The sequence below is a fragment of the Corvus kubaryi genome, unplaced genomic scaffold, assembly GCF_017639235.1.
Source record: "Corvus kubaryi isolate FWS band 111438036 unplaced genomic scaffold, C.kubaryi_AGA036_p1.0 37398, whole genome shotgun sequence".
NCBI lineage: Eukaryota > Metazoa > Chordata > Aves > Passeriformes > Corvidae > Corvus > Corvus kubaryi.
Window position 1 is genome coordinate 20,753,808 of NW_024581137.1, and position 20,638 is coordinate 20,774,445.

A 20,638-nucleotide genomic window follows, 5' to 3' on the forward strand; every position below is an offset into this window, starting at 1 on the left:
TTGAGTACTATCTCTGAGACAGACGCATTCTGTTCTCATTAACTGAAGCTTGGTAAAGTAAATAGTTTTCAGATGAGCCATCACACACTTAAAAGTAACAAAGCAAATCTAAAAGTTTAGCTTTTCTGTTTTGAAACATTGTTTTTATTAAGCGTGGGTTGTCTTTTATAGAATCACAGAATGGCTTGGGTTGGAAAGGACCTATAAAAGTTGTCTCGTCCAACCCCCCTGCAATGAACAGAGACATCTTCAACTAGATCAGGTTTCTCAGATGCCCATCCAACCTAATTGTGAATGGGATAGGGTACACCTTCTCTGGGTAACGTGTTGCAATGTTTCAACACCCTCATTGTAAAAACCTTCTTCCTTATATCTAATCTAAATCGACCTTCCTTCAGTTTAACAATTACCCCTTGTCCTGTTGCAACAGGCTAAAAAGTTTGTCCCCATCTTTCTCATAGGCCCCCTTCAGGTACTAAAAAGCCACAATAGTCTCCCCAGAGCTTTCCCTTCTCAATGCTGAGCAGTTTCAACTCTTTCAAGCTTTCCTCATAGGAGAGGTGTTTGATTCCTGTGATCACCTTGGTGGCCCTCCTCTGGACTCACAGGTCCATGTCCTTCCTGCTCTGAGGACCCCAGAGCTGGATGCAGTGCTCCAGGTGGGGTCTCATGAGAAGGGAATAGAGGGGGAGAATCTCCTTCCTTGCTCTGGTGGCCACACTGCTTTGGGTGCAGCCCATGGTATGATTGGTTTTCTGGGCTGCAGCAACAGCATTCATCAGCAGTTTTAAAGTTGACACCAACAATTGCTGCCCACAGAGTAATATCTGAGAAAATAATTTTATCAGCATTCTAAAATCAGGGCTATCTTAGCAATAACGGCACACATTCTTTCTTGTGCATACATTTGCACAATAGAATAGAAAAAAGGTTGGAAAGTATTATTTTCCCATCGAGAAAATAGTGTTTTTAAATTAATGTGTACCATAATTTTAAAAGTTCTTTCTATTTTAGCACTCTGGTTTAGCATCACTATTCACTGGCAATAGCTACCACTGGAGGCTCCCTTCTGTACATTTTCTCCCAAAATGTAGGACAAACCCAGAGACATATTTTCATCTTACTTTATTTACTGGAGTGATAACTGAAGAAGAAATTCAAGAATGGGTTCTAAAACCTAGAAAATAGTATTTGTAGGATACAATAAATCTCATAATTTTTACCTTCATGGCAGATGAAGAGAGAATGTAAGGAGTGGAATAGTGGTTCCAGTAAAAACTGCAGCAGTTCTTTCACTGATTTCAGTAAGACCAGGGTTTTACTCTGCTTTTACTTGGGAGCTTCAAAATCAGCTCAGTCATTGTGCTTCTACTCAAATATCCACACTGTTCTGTTTGACCGTAAAGTTAGATCAAGATAGGAATTATAATAAAATTAAGTGCTTACCTTGGGGAATATAATTTAAATGTCATAAATGCATATTTTCAGTAAGTAGAATTTAATATGCAACGTTTCTTGAAACAGGTCCCTCATTTGGAGAAGAAAATTAATCAGCTTTCGTGCAACAAATCCATTTGAAAACCAGTGTCTCCAAGGGTGTTGCACGTAGTTTCCAAGAACTGGGAAAAGTAATAGAATAGGAAAGGTACCACATTTTCTTCATGAGTCTTTTCACTGTAATGCTCATTACCCTGTAAACTTGACATTAATTCAGATGGAGAACAGTTTATTGTTTAATATTAGCTGAGAAATTATTTCTCCCATATTTCTATAATAAATTTCTTAGGATAATTTAATTTGACATACATCACTGTCTGACACTTCTTTGCCTGCCAGACCATGATAAAATCCAACTAAATCAAGTGTATTATTTCTTTCAAGTAACGGATTTTTTAGGAGGACAGTAAATACTTTAATATAAGGTTTTGTTATGCCAGGATTCAGCAGCTTTGTAATGAGCTTTTGGGGATTTTCAAAAGGTTAACAAGATTTATATTGTGGGATGTTTTTGCATGAAGCTATGAATCACTCCATGATGGCTCTTATTACTTAGAAGCGTATTTCTGAATATGCAGTTAAAAATACCACACTTGCCAAGTTCTAGGTTACAGACACTCTGGGTTAATTTTACCTTTTTTTTTATGGTTCAGAATTTAATATTTTAAAAAGTCCTTTGTAAAAGTGCTACATAAATACAAAAGCCAAGTAGTCTGTTAAACATTTTATAATGTTTCAAATTTTATGCAATTCTTTAATATGCTGGTGTTTTCTTTCCAACTTAAGAATACCTCCTGTTTTTTCCACAGAAAATTACACATTTTCAAAAAAAAAAAGGGGGAGGGATCTGGTTAGATTTCACAAAGAAGGGAGAAAACAAACTTGTTTTTATGTTTGTTTAGGGGTTTTTTGTTTGGTTTGGGTTTTTTGTTTTGTTTTTTGTTTTCAGGGTTTTTTTTAGTTTTGTGGCATTTGCTAGTCATTTTAAGTACATTTCATTATGTTAATGCTGATATGTTTTTCCTTTTCTATTTTGTTTTTAATGATCACTCAGTATATGTAGTCCCTTTCTATAGTAGTTTTATTTAAGTCAGAGCTGTTTCTTTTGTTAACTCATTTTTCTGACATTTATTTCTGATGGGAGCAGATTGTTGTGTTTGACATTTTGAGTATAATTCTTAGACTGTGTAGCTGTGTTTCACTACTGGCATCAGGTTAGGAGGACTGCAAAGGGTTGTCAGTATAAAATGTACTTGTTCATTTCACAGGCAAGAAGCTTTTAGAGTAGTTATTTTAAAGGTCCTTCTGTTTTTTCTGTCTTCTCCACTAGCCTATAAAATAAAACATTTTGCTGTGCTTGCCACAGGAGTTGCAGCCTGCCATTCTATGATCTTCAAAAGCCTGACCACAGCTGCTGTTTATTTCTTCTGGTAACTGTATGTCAAAGCAATGGACTTAAAACACTTGCTCTTGGTACTGATTCCTATATGTAGAGAGGACTGTAAATTTTTTTTTTTTTTTTTTGTGCCAATTGTAAAGCTGTTGGTAAACTCTAGGATCAATCCAATCAGGCATTTTCCAGTTATTTCCATATAAACAAAATACCTTTTACATTCACTAAAGGCACCTCTCATTATGTTCTTTAAAAGCATCAGATTTGCTGCAGTGCTTATCCTAGAGGAAGACAAATGTTTCAGGAAATGTGTAAATGTTGCAATACACGAAGCCCAGACTTTCATTATTGCTTTGTTGTGTTTCTGAAAATGCTTTAGACCTGTACCAAGCTTGAGTTTATTTGAAGTTTAAAAGAATTTTCTCGTCACATCCAAGTTTGTCTTTTTTACTGAAGAAGTCTTCGACTGCATTGTTTGGGCAAACTTTATTTGTTTATTTAATTTTTCTGTCTTAACAAATTACATATTTGTTAAGACTGCTAGTTTTAGTATCTTTATTTATTTTACCTGGCCATTACTCAAACCTCAGTCCTTCAATGAGGGGTGTTATTTCAAGATACTGACTATCTCTTTAAGCAATTCTAGAACTAAAATAACTTGGACTGTTTCACCACCTTGAAAAAAGAAAGGGCTTCAGTTATGTGCATGTATTCCCAGGATTTCGTTAGCAAGCAGTGGCCAAATATACTGTCCATTCCCCAGTGGGAACAAGTGGAAGGTCTAATGAGAGATTAGGGAAAGACCATATGAATTGATTTGAAAGCTCATGGCAAAAATAGTACTCAGAATCCGGATTTTAGAAAAAGGTGACGGTGATCTGAAGTGATTTGTGGAAGTGATTTGAGTCATTTCCTAAATGGTTTCACTGTAACTTACTTGTTTTTAATGATCTCTTTTATGTATTTTGAGCTGTGTTCTGAAAATGGTGTTTTGTCTTCTCACTTTTATTTTAGTGGGTTCCCAGGCATTACAGGAATTATCTAACACAACATGAAGAGAGTAAATATCCATTAATATTCCCGTATTCACACAAACAGTAGTCTGCAAAATGAGCCCTGGAGAGGTGGATTGCTGTCTGTTGGGCATTAAATCAATCTTGCTTTATAACAAACAAAGGGAGGTGATTCTACACATAAAAAGACAGACACTGGGATTCCTTGCCAGAGGGGTTTGTGAATACAAGAAATGTACTCAAGAGTAGACTGGGCTATATTTCAAAGAGAGATCCATTGGGTATTGCTACATTTTAGGAAGGCCACAAGGGCTCAGGCAGTCCCTTGGGCTGACAAGTAGCTGGGGATTGGGAGACTCTAGGTGGGAACTCTCATATGTGCTTGCTTTGTTCTTACTCTTCCCTGAGTATCCACTTATGACTCCTGTTGGAGAACAGCAGCCGGGTGAGCCCTGTGGTTTGAACAGAACTGCTGTGCTCAAGTATAGCTTCTTCTCAGAAAAACTCCCTCCCATGTGTTGTACAGAACTATGAGAGGGAAGAATGCATTTAGCATCTATGTGGCTGTAGTGGTTAGCACCACTGTTCTAGTTCCATTGTGTGCCCTGGTATTTTACTGCTTTTCCCTCTATAGCTTTGCTCATTAATTTCTTTTGGTAGGTTTGTTTTATTTGCAGCTGCTAGAAGATCCCATATAGGCCTACACAATTCCTGTTCATTTCTCAAAGGGCAGGTTTTCAGAGAGCTCTTTACATACCAAAACCCTGAACCATGATCCATTTACTTCTCTGTGCTCAGAACCCACCTCTGGTTAACTTACAGATGAACTGTCATGTTCTTCTGGATATTCTCTTTCTCTGATTAATTTTTTCTCATGTTTAAGAATTTGAGCATAATGTCAAGCCCAGCTCTTGATAAGTATATGTGTAGTATTACTTTAACAGTTAGTAGAAATTTAGTGTGTTTTTAAAAAGTGATTGCACTGATTCAAAGAAGCTCATTAAGATATATCAAGAACAAGGATAAAGCTATTACACTGTTTATTACAAGTTTCCTAATACTGCCTTTTCTTACACATTAGAAACTGTTTAAAAAGTTTATTGTAATTATCTGTGCGCTCTTCTTTCATGGTGATTTAATACTTGTCCAAAAGATTGGAAATATTGAAATTTAATTTATCTTGAAATCCATATTTTAAAATGTAATATTTAAATATTTTATAATACTGCCACTGCTAAAGCAAGTAGCAGGACAACAGTCCTGGATTAAATAACCCTGTCTGTATACTTCCACAAGCATAGCCATATGCATGTGTTTCTGAAATATTGAAAACCACCTAATGGTTCCAGTAGACATCGCTGGTTCTACCTGCTACAGTTCCTTTCAGTCTACAATTTTTTTCTTATAGGCAATGTAATTTTTATGTTTTAAAAATTCAGGAAAGGAATCACATGTTCTCAAAGGCTTTATTTAGCACATTTACAAAGGCAGAATTTGCATGTTTAAGAAGAGTCTGGCTACTCTGTGTGAGCTGGGCTCCATCCTTCTGCTTATTCAATGATCATGTGAACCTAGTTTAAAAGTTGAGAAACTCAGTTGTGAAGTGTTTCCCTCTTTTATAAAGCAGCATAAGGAGAAGATGCTATGGTGTTTTTTGGGAGAAAATGGAAGGATGGGAGAGAAAAGAGGAGGAGAAGAGAAGAAGAAAATTAATCAGAGAAAATAGAATGCTGTGAACTGACAGCAAGATTAATGAGAAGAAATGAAACCTTAGGCTTGTCCGGCACATATGGTTTTGTCTTCCCCAGCAGAACCACACATGAAAATTTTACATGCTTTTACTTATAGTTACTTTGTGTGATTTAAAATGCTTGAACAAAGTATGAATCAGGTGTTAAATTTACTGGGGACATATGTTTTAATTGTAGCTTTTTTTAATTGTTGCTTTTTTCTTTTTTTCTCTCAAGTCATCAAGTAAAAATCGTCTAGTGTTACTGGACTGCGTCTATACAAAGCTAGGCTGCTTCATCAACCTACTGTGCACCCTCAGTCCTAATCCTGATTATGTTTGCCTTAGTCGATCTCTCTGAAGCCCACCCACTTCAGTGTCCTTACATGCTTGCATACTTCAGTGGCAAAACAAAAAAAACAAACCAGTGAAGTGCTGTTGTCTTTGCTGCTCTGTTTTCAGTAAACCTCAAATATCCAAAAAGGCAAAACTTTATTATGTAAGTTTTGCAATCGAGTAAGTTAATGACAATTCAGAGTTCTCTAAGTTGTTCTCCTACTTGCTACTATTTTGATCAGCTGCAAATTGAAATACAGTATAGAGAGAATTTTCTGTAGGAATCCTGCTGTGAGCAGTTTTGGAATGTAAAATAACTTTTTGTTGTTAGAGGAGGTGTCTTTGTAACTGGGAAAAGAGCAATCCTCTGACATCTCAGAACTGTTAATTTACCTTTTGCCTAAGTGACAGCCTGTTGCTGGGGGTGAAAAATAAATGTTTGCACTCCCCCAAAAAGTGTGAGCAGTGTAGTCAGTCTCTGAGGAACAGGGACTGATTGCCTGTGTGGTCACAGCAGCTTTTATCACCAATGGATCTAGCTGTCAGCTGGAGCTACTGTGGTATAAAGCAGTAATAGTAATAAGAGTAATGCAAATCCAGCCTTGATTGGGCAGATTCCAAGCAAGGAAAATTAGTGCAGTTCTCAGGGCTCAGCAGGGGGAATTTAATGCAGTGCCTCTAAGGTTACTGTGAGCATGGGGGACAGGCACTCTTTCAGTGTAGTTTTTGGTCCTATTTTGTGCACTCAGTTTTTGTCGGGATCAAAGTTCAGGGTTGGTACACAGCTCATTCCAGCAGGAAACACTGTCCTTCTGGCTGGCTGGCTACCACCTCCCATCTTTCTGGAAGAAACAACTTAATGACTCTCTTCACTTGAGTTGTACTAAAAAAGGGTGACTTTTTTGTGTATCGCTTCTTTGACCACTGTTGGCAGATGCTAGTAGAGAATCGGGGGAAAAAAGTGCATAACTGAGATGAAAACAAATGAATTGTTCCTTTTTTTTTTGTAGTCCTTTATATACAGACGTTCAGATAACACTGCATGTTTGAGAACAGGCCAACCTTTACGATCACTCATTATGGAGTCTTTGCTTTGGCCTGTAATAAAAGAATTCTGAGGGATTCCCCTTGCCTATCCTTTTAGTTAAGCTCAATGGGCAGTTCATCTGCTGAAACTTTTCTGCTTCTGTAAAACAAACTTCCCTTTAAAGACCGTCTGATGGGAATTTGAGGAAGTCTTTGACCTGTTGAGTGCTAGGATGCCACTTATTGCTACAATGTGCATTTTGAAATTGCCTGATGATTCCTTGATGAGAAGAGCTCCAGTCCTGCTTATTAGTCTTCCTTAACTACAAAACAGGGCCTGTGGTTTTAGTCGTGGTTCATCCCAGTAGGCTGTACGGCTTTCTGCCGTGATTATAGCCATTTGAACAGTAGCTAGATGGAGAGAGAGATGCTTCTCCTACAAATAAGGAGCGCAGACAAAATTACATTATTACCCTTTATCAAAGATTTTGGGTTGACAAGACCAAGAGCAGATGCAGGAGATTTCAACTGTTTTTTGTTTAAAAAAAAAAAAAGAAGAGGAGGAAAAAAAATAAAAAAAGCCTTTGAGAAATTCACGCAGGATATGATAAAACCAATGGAGTAGAATAAATAATGTAGTCCTCTCATGAAACTAATTTAACATTATGATAAGATGAATGGTTATTTAAGATGTAAACATCCACTGTGCCACAGTATATGAAGTATGAGAAAAGGAGACAAAATATAAGATCCCTCAGTGGTAGTTCCTTACAACTTAATCTTTGTCTAGCAAAACTTGAATGTGAAATGTCCCTGGTGACTGAGAAGAATTTTTGAGATAGAGTGGAAACTTGTGAAGTTAAATGAACTGTAGCTAACGTGGCAGACAAAATAGTGAGACAAATCTCAGAGGGAACTAAAAGGAAAAGATAGGATATAGCTTCTTGATGTTTGGCTAGCCTTGGTAAACTCTGCCTGGATAAATTGCAAATGATGGAAATTGTAACAGAATCAATTTCTCTTCATAGTTTAAATGTGTCTATAATCATATTTCAAAGTGCCACAGATGCTTTGCAAACACAGAAATTGGAAAATATGTTTTGATTTTATTTTTTAAGTTATGAAGGGTTTTAGAGTCCCTTGTTAAAGTTAAAAATCTATAAGCCTTGTGTGAAACCCTCTTTGAATCCTTGGGAACAGAATTTTTACCATAGTCATGAATGTGTGGGTTTTAATTAAAATCAAAGGTAACACAAATCCTCATAGGCTAAAAGACAGCAAAGATGGTCTTTGATATCAAAGATAAATTTGTGGAAAAGATAGAGAAATTTGTGCTTAATGAGATTGAACAGCCTGGATTATGAATCGCTGATCTTGAGGACTAATAGCAAGACCTGAGTAACTGAGAAGATAACTGACATTCTAAACAAGGTCAAGAATTGTGTGGCATCATTGGCCTGCTCAAGGAGCTGACAAAGCATGGATCTGTTTATGAGGGTGTTACAGAAATGCCTGTGTTTTTAATATATGTATTGCTCATGCCTGACTCTCGCATTTTGTGAAGATGCAGGATCATCCATGCAGGGAGATATTTTGGGTGTGAAGGAACTCAAGGTAGAGTAGCCTTGTACTGAACCAGGAACACTGTTTGAGGTTATGCAAAGTCTAGAGGAAGGGTGGGTTGTAATGCACAGTTCCTCTTTCTGCCACAGAAAATGAAGTGCCTAAGTTCAGACTTTAGAAGGAAGTTCTCAGCTCCCAGAGGGTCGTATCAGAAAAATCCTATTTCTCCCTCTGAGCTTAAATTTATGAAGTCAAGAAAATATCAAAGTGTTCAAGTTACTAAAAAAAATGTATATTCTGTTCTTTCTTTTCAATTGCCTAGTATTTTCTGCGTTACTTTTACTATTCTATTTTAAACTGATTATTCTCCTACAAGTGATATTCTCTTGCCATATTACCTGCATTTAGAATTCATTTTTAATTTTACTAAGAAATTCAAGTCTGAACTAAGAACAGATTTTAAAGTCAGAAGTAAGTAAGTAAGGGCAAATTATGTAGGTAACTTACCTGCCCTTTACGTTGAAGTCTGTGATGCCAGGTACTTTCTCACACAAATTCATGTGATTGATGTCCAGCTGAGATACAGCAAGTAGAAGAAATGGACTTGTAGCTGCAAATGTCAGGTGAGTTTGTATTCCTAGCAGAAAAAAGGGGTTTACATCTAAAATTAAATAACATATTGAGGAAAGCTGTATGTACATACAGGAACTAACATAGGATAACAGTATTTAAAACTAACCATGATTAAGTTTCCTGAATTTGTCCTGTACTAACTTAAGACTTCCACTTAAGAGAAGTCCTAAGACAAAAGATTTAGAAACAGCAATATTATGATAGATCTGGTAACTGAAATCCCAAGTTAATTTGAATAATTTTTATCTGGAAGTTAATGACTTAGCGTGCACTTACTTACTAATATGTTATTTTACTGGGTGAAATGTATATAAAATTAATTCTTAGGTTGATTAGAACAGCAGAATCTTACTATGATTAAAATCACTGTGGGTATCAGTCATCAAATGTCTGGAATTTGCTATTTTCTTTATACAAGTTAAACAGCTATTTTGTATTTGAATTTTGTTACATATAATATAAAATAAAATAATTTCTTTAAATACAGAATATTATTGTTGATGGGTCATTTCTACGGAATTTAGTTTTGCTGCCCAAAAATAGAAACTGAGCTGTATTTAGTTTCACAAATTTATCAGCTGGTGGTATCTCAGTTTCTTCTATACCAAAGAATAAGTAATGAGCAGTTAGATAAAATCATGCAGCTTTAGTGTTGTTCATTATCCACACCAGAGCCAAGTGTCCGTGCTCCTGTGATAAAATTAGCATCTCTGATACTCCACTGTGACCACAAGCAGAGAAAGGCAGTAGGTAGCAAAAGCGGAACTGCTAAGCATGCCCACATAAGAATGTCATACCTAGGTAACAGAGTGTCTCTCAGGTCAGCCTACGATAAGAGCAAAGTCAAACAAGGCTGAATCCTTGATGTTTTGTGTTTAAGTATCTGACAATTGTTCACGACCAGCCTCGACCTACAAGACCTCAAATGATCATATGAGCAAGGCAATAAATCGGTGGTAACTTGCCCTGGGGCCCATGTTGCAGTTGTGATGTTGTGGAAGTTACATCTAGTGTTAGCCTGTCCACATAGATCTGCCTGCTTTTTCAGGATTCTCAGACAGGAAAATTTTATATTTACTTGTACCGAAGGGGAACTATGGTGGCTGAATGGGCATGGCTGAAAGGTTCTGCATCATATCAGTGCAGTCCAGTGGAGATGCACGGGAATACCACAGCATCAGGAGAGCTGGGGAACCACTTGCTTTCCAAAACTCCACACCTGAGCAAGATTTTGGCAAAGCCAACATTTTGTAGCCCTGCAATATTTGCCAAACATCCAGGACGTGGCCTCCTGTTGTGGGACAGACTGGTTCACCTTCCTGACAGAAATCAGAAATGGAATTTAGTGGGCATAACAGAAAATCGTTTCTGTGGGAAAAGACACTTCAAAAATTATGATATCCAGAAGAATGGACAGCAGCTTTCGCAATGCCTACATGCTTCATCTTGGACTAGTACAATTTTACAGCCAGGCCATACAAAAGCAAACTTTCAAATCATGTCAAGTGCCCAGGAATACCAAAAAGAAGAAAAAAAGTGTAAAGGTAAATAATGTTATCATGCAGGACACAGCAAATGCTGCGTTTAGAAAAAAACAAAACAAAGCAAAACCAGGTTATGTCTTTGTTTACTGTCAGGGGTTTGGCCATTGCTAAAAGCATTATTATGTGGGGGTTTTTTCTTGCTACCAACCTTTTTTAAATTTTTTTTTCATCAGTGGTAATTGTGGTTTTTAGTTTTCTCTTCTATTTAATTTAATAGTTTCGTGAAGAGCCATTATGGCAATGTGATGAGTGCTTACTGGGGGTTTTTGTGTGATACCTAATACAAAATAATATTTCTTACTTTAGGGCTTTTAAAAAGTATTTGTCTCTCTCTTTGTGATGCTTATAAGCTGATCAAAAATATTTTCTGAACCTGGCCTTTTTTAATAAAGCATATCTTTGATACATTAAAATGCAAAGACAAAAGAAAGCATTCTTTTCTGCTTTCAGGGTGTTCAGCTCCCACCTGTGACTGTGTTGTTTGCCTTCTTTCTTATTACTAACCATACCCAAAGCCTCAGTAAGTGCAGGTACCGAGCTCAAGTGGGACTTCTTGTTAGGAATATTCTCTGCCTCACTAGTCAGGAGGATAAACCATTTTCTCTCAGGTTGTTTTGTTCACACTGAAGGAATTCCTTTTAAGAATCACAGTTGCTAAGGTATTAGCACAAATGTAGTGCCTAAGTTATTCTTATTCCTTTATAAACTTGGATAAATTCTTCTTCATTGCTCTTTGCCTAAAAAATAATTACTGTATATTGGGAGGGAGGGGATTACAAGTTGTTTTCTTTTACTTAAGTCTTGCGTCACTCCAGGAAGAAAGATTACAGTGTCAGGCAGGATATCACCTCATGAAAAAGTTAAACTGGTCTAAGTACCTGATTTCTTTAGATTTAGTTGTGCTTTACCTCAGAATGCCTCTTTGCTAACAGATGTCAGGTGTTGATCGCTTTAACGTCTTACTAAAGGCTGTCAGGAGGCTACCAAACCCAGACAGTCCCATCCAGGAGCCTGTTAATTATGTTATGACAAGCTAAATTAGCCTGCTTTCTGCTTGGTTTTATTTTTGAACAAATGAAACTTCTTACCTTGATGTTTTCATGTGAAGTTGAGGTAGTGAATGACTCAAAAAAGGTACACATTTTAAGTATTGGCCATTACTTTCTCAAGAGATAAGCTCTGTAATTAACTGATGTCTGCTAACAGGGTCTTCCAATTATGATATATGGGGAGGCTTAACAAATTGGGTTGTCTGGGTCACAGGTCTATAATTACTTTTAGTAATATTTGTTCAGGGACCGTCTTAAAAGTTGTCAGACATTATTCAGGAGTTTTGTTAGCCCGTTTGTTGGCTGACGTCTCAAGGAGCAAGCGCTTTCAACAAGCGTTGATGAGACTCTGTGCTACCTACCCGTGTCATGAATAGTGCAAGAAAAAGCATGCACAAGCCCTGGAGGAGTCCTGATCAGGAAAGAGCAAGCTCCATTCTCTTTTAACCAAATTTATTCAAGGTGTCGGAAATATTTTGAGGGATAACGGGAATTGTAGTGAATCTGAAAGTTTAAATATAAACTATGACATTCTTTGTTATCCAAGCAGACTAATGAGTCTGAAGTATTTCAATAAAAGGCACATCACACTGGCATTTTATGAGTCACAGACAAATTTAGTGTCATGTCATAACTGAGGTACAGTGGGTTTTGTGAGAGGAGCAGTTTTAGAGAAATTATTAGCTTGGTACATGTGGAGAAAAGAGGTGTGCTGTTGTCTAAGTAAGATTTTCCTCTGGTTTGTACCGCACACGGCTAGTTTGAATCTTTCTGCATCTGTTGCAAACCCAAAGAAATTATTTTATGTCAGAAAGGCATTATTTTATGTCAGATTTAGCTTTTTTCCTTTCAACTGCTATAATAAATGTAGCATAGACAAAATGATGATTTTTTAGTGTCTTATTTTCCACTGAGACCTACTCCAGGAATTGTCAAATGCTGTTGTGACTTTTCAGCACTAGAACTCCATAATCCTTTGTACCTTATGATTTCTTGCAAAAGCTTGTTGTTATTTTGGATTCTGATGTTTGAGGTTTTCTTAGTTTAATCTCTAACAGTAAGTTTGCATAGTCATACTTCTGAGGAACCATTTTGAGTCTTTGATCATAGTGCGTAAAGTGAATGAATAAGGTGGTGCAAATACACACATTAAAGAATTCATTGTGTGGGCACTGAGATAGCTGTATTTGTCAACTCGTGTGTTGTAAAAGCCACATTAGTTTTGCGCAAAAGCTGTTACAGTTTTCAGTATATTTTCCGTATGATATGAGAAGATCTGTCTGGGATGTGGCCCAAAATTTGAAAGTGCAGATTTGTGCTTGCTTAGAAAAGCAGTGATCTAATTTCTTTTTCTTTTTCCCCAAAACCATCAGAGGTGGCTGAGACAATTCAGGCAACAATGAAATCTATAAATAGGAGATATAACAGTTATTTTGTAACATGTAAAATTTTGTATTACAAAACTAGGAGCTGATAATACAGGCATTCAAAACTGTGAGGAGTTCAGAACGGTATGTTTAATCCCTCAACTACATGTTTAAATGTGCAAAAATTTTTACCAAATACCCGATTTTTATTCATCTTTATGCATGAAGTCTGAACAGCAACCAACAAAAGATCCTTCCATTTGGTCCTTTAGAAGTGGCACTCTGCCCTGACTGATTTGAATGCTCTGCAATACCTCCCACATACCGACAGTATCTTTTAGAACGGCGTGCAGGGGCCCTATCTGCAGCACTGCAATACCCAGGACTCTAGACCAGGGATGCACAGTTTGGAAAAAGTCAGGAGAATAGGACTCTTGCAGGTAATATGCCACAGCAGATTGGATTGCACTGAATGATATTTCTTTTTTCTGTGTCGGGGACCTCTGTTGTTTGGGCTGTAGCTTCCAGAGGATCATCCACAGGATTTTTGTCTTTCCTTAACATTTCTGTGGGTTCATTTTGGTGGGTTTTGTAACTGAGCTAAGTCACAACAGAAGTGCATCTTAATGGGGGTATTTCATTGTTTGTAATTGAAAGTCTTAGTCATAATTTGTAAAACAGGAGTCAATGAAGAGCTGAATGGTGTAGTGTAAGGTGGTCTCTTCTGCAGACTCCCCTTTTCAGGCATTCTAGGCCTGATTTCTGGCTGTCCAGTTAGTATCACTGACTGCGCTACACTTCTAATTTACACCAGGGTGAGTATATAAAAACCTTTGGGGCATTCCAGGCCCATGTTCAACAAGTAATTTCTGCCTTTTTCAGAGCAATGAACTAACACCTCAGGCTGTGAGAGGTTCGAGCTTTGGATCCTCTGCTGTTACAGTATAAAAATTTCTGGGTTTATCACTGGCCTGTTTGCTTGAATTGAAGGGTTTATTCTGATGGTGATTAACTTCCATGTGTTCACATAATCAGACACTTGTGAACTAATAAAATTCCAAATGTGATATTACATTGCTGGAGGCAACGAAAGCTCAACATGACATGATGTAAAGACACGAATATTCAAATTTGAATGCAAAACAAAGAAAAACTGTTAATATTATTCTACTCCACTTTCAGACTTTTGATAAAGACACTGTCTGACTGTCTTGTATCAGACAATTTAATTCAAGGGAGTACATGAAATGAACCTACAGGATTGGACCCTAAAAGATTAAAATGAAAATATTTTGGGAATATTTCAGTTTTTAAAATCTTTGCAGTGTTCTTCAAACTGATTTGTTTCCAAGGGAACAACAATCTGCAGTGCTATAAATCTCTTTAATATTAGCATATCACAGGTAAGGAACCCACATTTCTTGGCAGTGTTCATCTTTATTTTTTTTGTTTGATGGAAAAGTCTTTCATTCATTTTTTTGTTTTCTCCTCATCCTTCACAGTTTCATGTAATTTAATTTCCTTGCAGTATTAAAGTAACTCTTGACAAAAATAGTACATGTGACACATTTCTAAGCGTTATTGACATAGCAATAGAAAACAAGAAATGTTTGAGGGATTTATTTTGGAACGGAAAGTAAGTCGCAGGCTGTGCCATGTTGAAATACCATTTCCTCAGGTGCTGTCCTGGCTGGAACAGCTCTGTCTACACAAGGTTTCAATTCTGTTTAGTTTTTCAGTGACAAACCTAAATCCAATCAGAGGGTGAAAAAACAAGAAAAGATTCATGGGAAGTTTGACTTTGCTGGCAAAGCAAATCCACATGGGAAATATTCCCACGAAGAATTTAAAGCCTAGTTCTCCAAAGCTTTTCTGAGTGGTGTAAAAGTATCTAGGTATTGTGCTCTGCTAACCTGTAAAACACAGCCTAACCTCTGTGGGAGCTCTACGTAAATTCCTGTTGGTAGTACAGGGGATCTTTTTGTGATAAACTAACAACCCAGGTACTGTACTTGGGAATATTTTATTGGGAGTGTGGAGAAGGAAGCTCAGCAAGCTATATATGTTACATGCACTACAGGACTACCAACCCATCACCTCAGTGGGAATGGTTTGGGGGTTTCTGTGTAAACAACTATCGCAGAATTTCTTGAAAGAAACACAAGAGTTTTTTATGAAGTGCCGAACATCCATTATTGAAGAATCAGATCCTGCACAAGACACGCTTTTTATCACAAACTCACTGTTTGTAAAGTATAGATGATGGGCCTGAACCGAAATGAAAATTAGCTTTTATTGTGTGCTTTTTCACACTGTATTTTACAATGGTATTTGTTGACTTAGATAATGGTAAATGAATGAGGGTTCATTAGGGTTTTACTTGTTGGATTTCAGTAGCTGTTAGTCCTCTTAACAAAATAAAATGTTAGTTTTTCTAGAGCTTTAGCAAAATAAGTTCATTTTGGAGGCAATTTTATTGACTTCAGTAGCACAAATCTCAATGAAGTTCAGTTCGACTTACCAAATGTACTATTATTTTATGAACAAGTTAATAAGAAATGCATGTTAAAGATGCTTCTTTTATAGTTAGAGGGGGGGGAAAGCTCCAAGCATGAATTTTAACTTCTCTGATCCTTGGAAGGACTTGTCCTGAATTTGGTACTAATTAGACATTAACTGGCAATGCTGCTTATTTAAATAGGTTAGTTATGGTTGTTTGTTGGAAGGGAAAATATTTCTCTGTTGGCTCCTTTTATTAGTCTGAAATATTAACCAATATCGGATAGGGAAAAATATGTATATGTCATGCCCAGTTCTTACCTACTGAACTTTTGAGGACTATTTAATAGTGTGTTCATTAAGATCGTTGGATGTATGCTTAACATCCTAGAAGAAAAATGACCAAGTTACACGGTAATTTTGGCAGTCCTTTAGTTTAAAATGAATGAAATAAGAAAGCTCTCATTATCAAATCAGTAATAATTCAGCTCCCTAATAATTAGAACAGATATTAGAAAGGAATATCATTTTGTTACTGGCTTCACAAGTTTTACTGTATCTTAGCTGTTCTGTAAGGAAAAAACACATTTTTCCTAGTAAAAAAACCAAATAGCAGCTAATATAAGTTAAAAATAAATTGTTTTAGATCAAAAAAGAATGGCTAATTAAAGAAGGTATATTAACCATATTGAAGTTTGGGGTGCATTAAGCAATTAAGATATCATACAGTTTTTGTTGTAGTCGCATTGACATGTTCATAGTTCACAGACGAGCCAAAATGAGCAAAAAACCTTCCTTCCTTTTCTCGCTCTGTTATCAAAAAAGAGGCTCTTTAAAAGTACTTCATTACTGGAACAGAAGAGATAACAAAGCAGAATAGCAAAGCAATTAGCTTATTGATAATATTTAAGCAGTGTTCTTTTTGCTGATTATATTATTTTGAAGTTTCCCACCTGTTGAACTCAATAGAAATTACTTCTTGAAATCACTGAAGTTTAGAAAAGCTGCTTTCCCGTAAATGCATTACCAGGCAGTGGGGAGGATTGTGTGCGTGTGGAAGGCTGGGGAGATTCATGCATGTAATTCTGTAAAACAAAATCAATAAAGCTGATGACAGATTAAGTTGCTAAATTTTGTAAAACTAGACAACTGTTCGGGTCATCAGCACAGTACTATTGGATTTTCTATGGTTTAATGCTGAAAAACAGGATTATTGATTTTAGGATTTTCAGTGTATCCCCTCTGGGAGTTCTTAAGCAGTCTTTATAATTCTTCACACTTAAGTTGACAACTACAGTGACATAACTGTGTCCTCGCCTTAGTAATCATTTTCTAATCATATTGGAAAAGGCTGGAAATGGTTTATAAAATGATTATTCCAGACAGACAGGGGAACAGGAGGGTTGTCAGGATGTCACTTCTTTGTCTGGTGGTCATTGCTACCTGACTGCCATCTTCCCTTGGAATTAACTTACAGTCACAGATTAAGACCTTTGACTGTCATAAATCTGCTTCCCAATATGTTTGACTGGCAGGGGAGTTCACAAGCCATCCCGATATAAATAGGATTTTAGCACATCCAAAGTAAAACGGGCTGTTCTGCAGCTGACTTTGTTGGTGTATATTCATTGCTCCTCTCCCGATCCATGTGTATGCATGCCTGCATGTGTATGCATGTGTGTGTGTACGTAAAGTAGAAGCTGAGATAGGCTAACAAAATGAACTACTGTATGCAAGAAATATATGAAGTGCACCCAGCTGCTGGTAGCAATTGCTATATGCAGTCCACTGATTATTGCACATATATCGAAGATAATCAGGGTTACAGCAGTTGTGATGCTCAGGTCCTGCACAGTAACAACATATATATGGAACAGGCCTGGGCGGTGAATCAGCCTTATACCTGTAGTTACCCTGGAAACGTGTTTAAAAGCGAGTACTCTGACATGGACGTGGCCCTGAATCAGTACAACCAACCTGAATTTTTCACAGAAGAAAAACCTACTTTTTCTCAAGTGCAGTCGCCATCGTACTCTCAGAAGAAAGGTAGGGGCATTTTATTTAAATACCAAAAAAAAAATAACCTCTGTTTTTGTTTTTGTTTTGCTTTAAACTTACAGTTGCATCAGTTGGTTCAGATGCATCTTTGAATGTGAAGGCTGCCTGTTCAAAATTGAAAGCAGCACTAACATAGGTTGCTAGGTGATTGTAAGGTTTTCGGTGAGCGATGAGGATTTCCAAGCACTTTTTCTTAATCTATAAGAGACATTTGCAAATATATTGCGCTTTTTTCTGCTTTCCTGGGCTATTAAGTTCCTTTGCTATTCACCAGTGAGCTCGATAAGAAAGTTTCTCTTCTGAAATGTCGTCATTATATATTCTGCATCTTAAAGCTATGTTTCTGGTTACATACAAACTAAGTCCTTGTTTTCAGTAAATGTGAACTCTGTTTGCTCAGCAACTCAGGCAAAAGATTTTGAAAATAAGACTGTAAATATGTATGGGAAAATGATTGTGTTTGAATTACTATGTTTTCAGTGAAAACCACGAGTTTCTGATTATGCAGAGCAAAAAAGACTGAAAATTCAAGAATATATCTATGCAAGAAAGACGACTTTGCATCCAAAAGATTGCAAATCCAAATCAGTATTTTTGTGAGACGTGTGCAGTGTCTGGTCCCTCAGGGTTAAATCATTGCCAGTTTTTAGAATTTATTCTTTTGCTTTCAAGTAAGCAAAGGAGATTTAAAAAGAGCCCAAAACACCAACAAACACTTGGAAATGTTTTTGATGTTGTTTGTTTTGAACTCGGACAGCTGAACTGACACATACAAAGTATTCTCTGTGTTTCTTTAAAATCATTAAATTATTAAAGAAGAAAAATAAACAGTATGTTATACCAAAATAGTGTTCTGTTGTGATAAGACCAGATTTTCTGTATTCAGTTTTCCAAAATCCAGATGAATCTGATGTAACCAGAGAGATAAAGAAAACACCATTTACCACTTTTGAAGTATCTTTGTAGTGAAAAGTAGACTGTTTAATTTTATTAACTACATGGAAAACTGAAATATTTTCCTATGGGCAAAAAATATTCATTAACCCTTGAAGCAATAAATCTGTATGATTGATAGAAAAATGTCTTAATTTTATACTGTGAACAATATCGTATTTCATAATAAAGAAAATTATTTTTAAAATCCTTCTTGGAAGCTGTAGAAACATGATCAAATTGGAGGCTAAATGTGTTTGTGGATAATGCATGTTTTTGTGTTGTGCAACATTTTAAATGCTTTTTAAGGCTATTTATCTGCTGTTGGCTTTTAATTAATGAATTCATAGCCTTTGCAGACTTTTCCCATCTCCTATTTTTGGTTAAAGAAAAAATTTATCTCAGGATTAACTTAGAAGAAATAAAGACTTGCTGTTGCAAAGTCACCGAAGGAATGCATTTTCATAATGTTAAAGGTTACAAATAATAATTGATACACCTAGATCAGAGCTTTAAGTTATTTCAGTACTCAGACACCTGACGCCTGCCCTGTGTAAAGTTTTTGTACTTGTTTGTTTGAAAGAATACAGAGTTGTTTTTAAAAACTGCTTGTCTGCCCTTTTTTCTACCACCTCAGTTTCACTAGGAAATGGCGGTGAATTTTGGTGGAAGCTGACTCTCGAGCAGGATTTTAATTGATCATTCACAGAGATTGAGCAATGTGTTCTGGGATTCTTTAGAGCCTTATTTCTGTGATAATCAATAAAAAGTGGCCTCCCTTCTGTCAAACCTATGCAAATGTTGAGTTTGATAAGCAGAAGAGATCTAAACTGCATGGAACATGTGCATCTTCTCTTTTCTTTTTTTTTTTTTTAATTTCCATCTTTTAAGCAAGCTATCGTAAAATTAACAGATCTTTTAATCCTGTCCTAAGAACAGAAGGCTTTTCACGGGGCATGTGTGTCTGTATTGATCCAGAATTGATTGGGGGAGCGAGTGAGTTTGTTAGAGAAGCCTTGGTAATAGCCCATTAAAACAAAATTAAGTCCCTAAACAGGTGTTCATGAGGATTCTTGATTGTTGCAGTTGGTATTTTTGTTAGCGTCTAAAATTTGTCATAATCTTAATAATGTGCTGTTCAAATCAGATAGTACTTTACAGTAGCACATGGACTCTTTTCCTATCAGAATTCTTGCTAGTTACCAAATGGTTAAAGTCTTGTTTTCCCCCGGGAAGAAAAAAAAAAAATCAACATTTTGTATGCTGAAAAGCTTATAATTTATGAAAGCATATTTAATTACTTCTCTATTTTTATGTCACTTCAAAAGAATTCAGAAAATAACTCGAAAAACAGGAACAAAAGACCCCAGCAATGTATCACTAAGGGGGGAAAAAAAACCATTTATAAAGCAAAGCCAGTTATTCTAAATATAAGAAAGCTGCTTCAGTTATTACAGTACATTAAAAACTATTATTTCCTGACTATCTGTCAGAAATTCCGATGAAAGAATTAACTTTTAAAGAAAAGAATTGTAGTCCAGAAAATCAAGAGGTGGAGATGTGGGTTTAGCTTTGCATCTACTTGTTGCTCCATTACCTTTTGTGCTCTGGTGTATGCTGTTAAAAGGTGACAGCACAACATTTGTGCAAGAGCTTACTGTTTTATTAAGGAAGCCCTTTCAGACCTGATCCTGCCCTAGGAAACAGGCGGCCAGATACACTTTGTTTTCTGCGTAATTCTGTGAAATCTGATAGGCAGAACAGGGCTCATCGTCGTCAGAATGAGGTGCTGTTTTATCCCAGAGAGCTTAAACTGGAATATTTCCCCCCTCATACAGTGCTGTCAGCCATGGTGAGATTGCAGCACTGCATGCTGGATGGGTGATGCTCTGGGGGAGCCTGTGGCCCCCTGCCCTTGTGCCAAGGCCGAGCAGACAGGCAAAAATGTCCCTGGATCTCCTCACACCATCTATGCTGTGAGGAGGTGTACCCAGCAAC

General features: G+C 36.7%; 1 protein-coding gene across 14 annotated transcripts in view; it reads left to right on the plus strand.

Annotated features, from left to right (window-relative positions):
• The window catches only part of THRB (thyroid hormone receptor beta), a 157,012-nt gene that overhangs the window by 109,306 nt on the left and 27,068 nt on the right, over nt 1–20,638 (plus strand). Inside the window, exon 1 of one of the 14 annotated variants that reach the window (XM_042042765.1) lies at nt 10,197–10,734. The exons of 11 other annotated variants lie outside the window; for them this stretch is intronic. In XM_042042765.1, the coding sequence (XP_041898699.1) occupies nt 10,287–10,734 (448 nt within the window). In that variant the 5' untranslated portion in view covers nt 10,197–10,286. Of the gene's footprint in view, nt 1–10,196; nt 10,735–17,339; nt 17,696–20,638 lie in introns of those variants that run through there. 2 more of the 14 variants (XM_042042763.1, XM_042042764.1) reach the window with 2 other exon arrangements.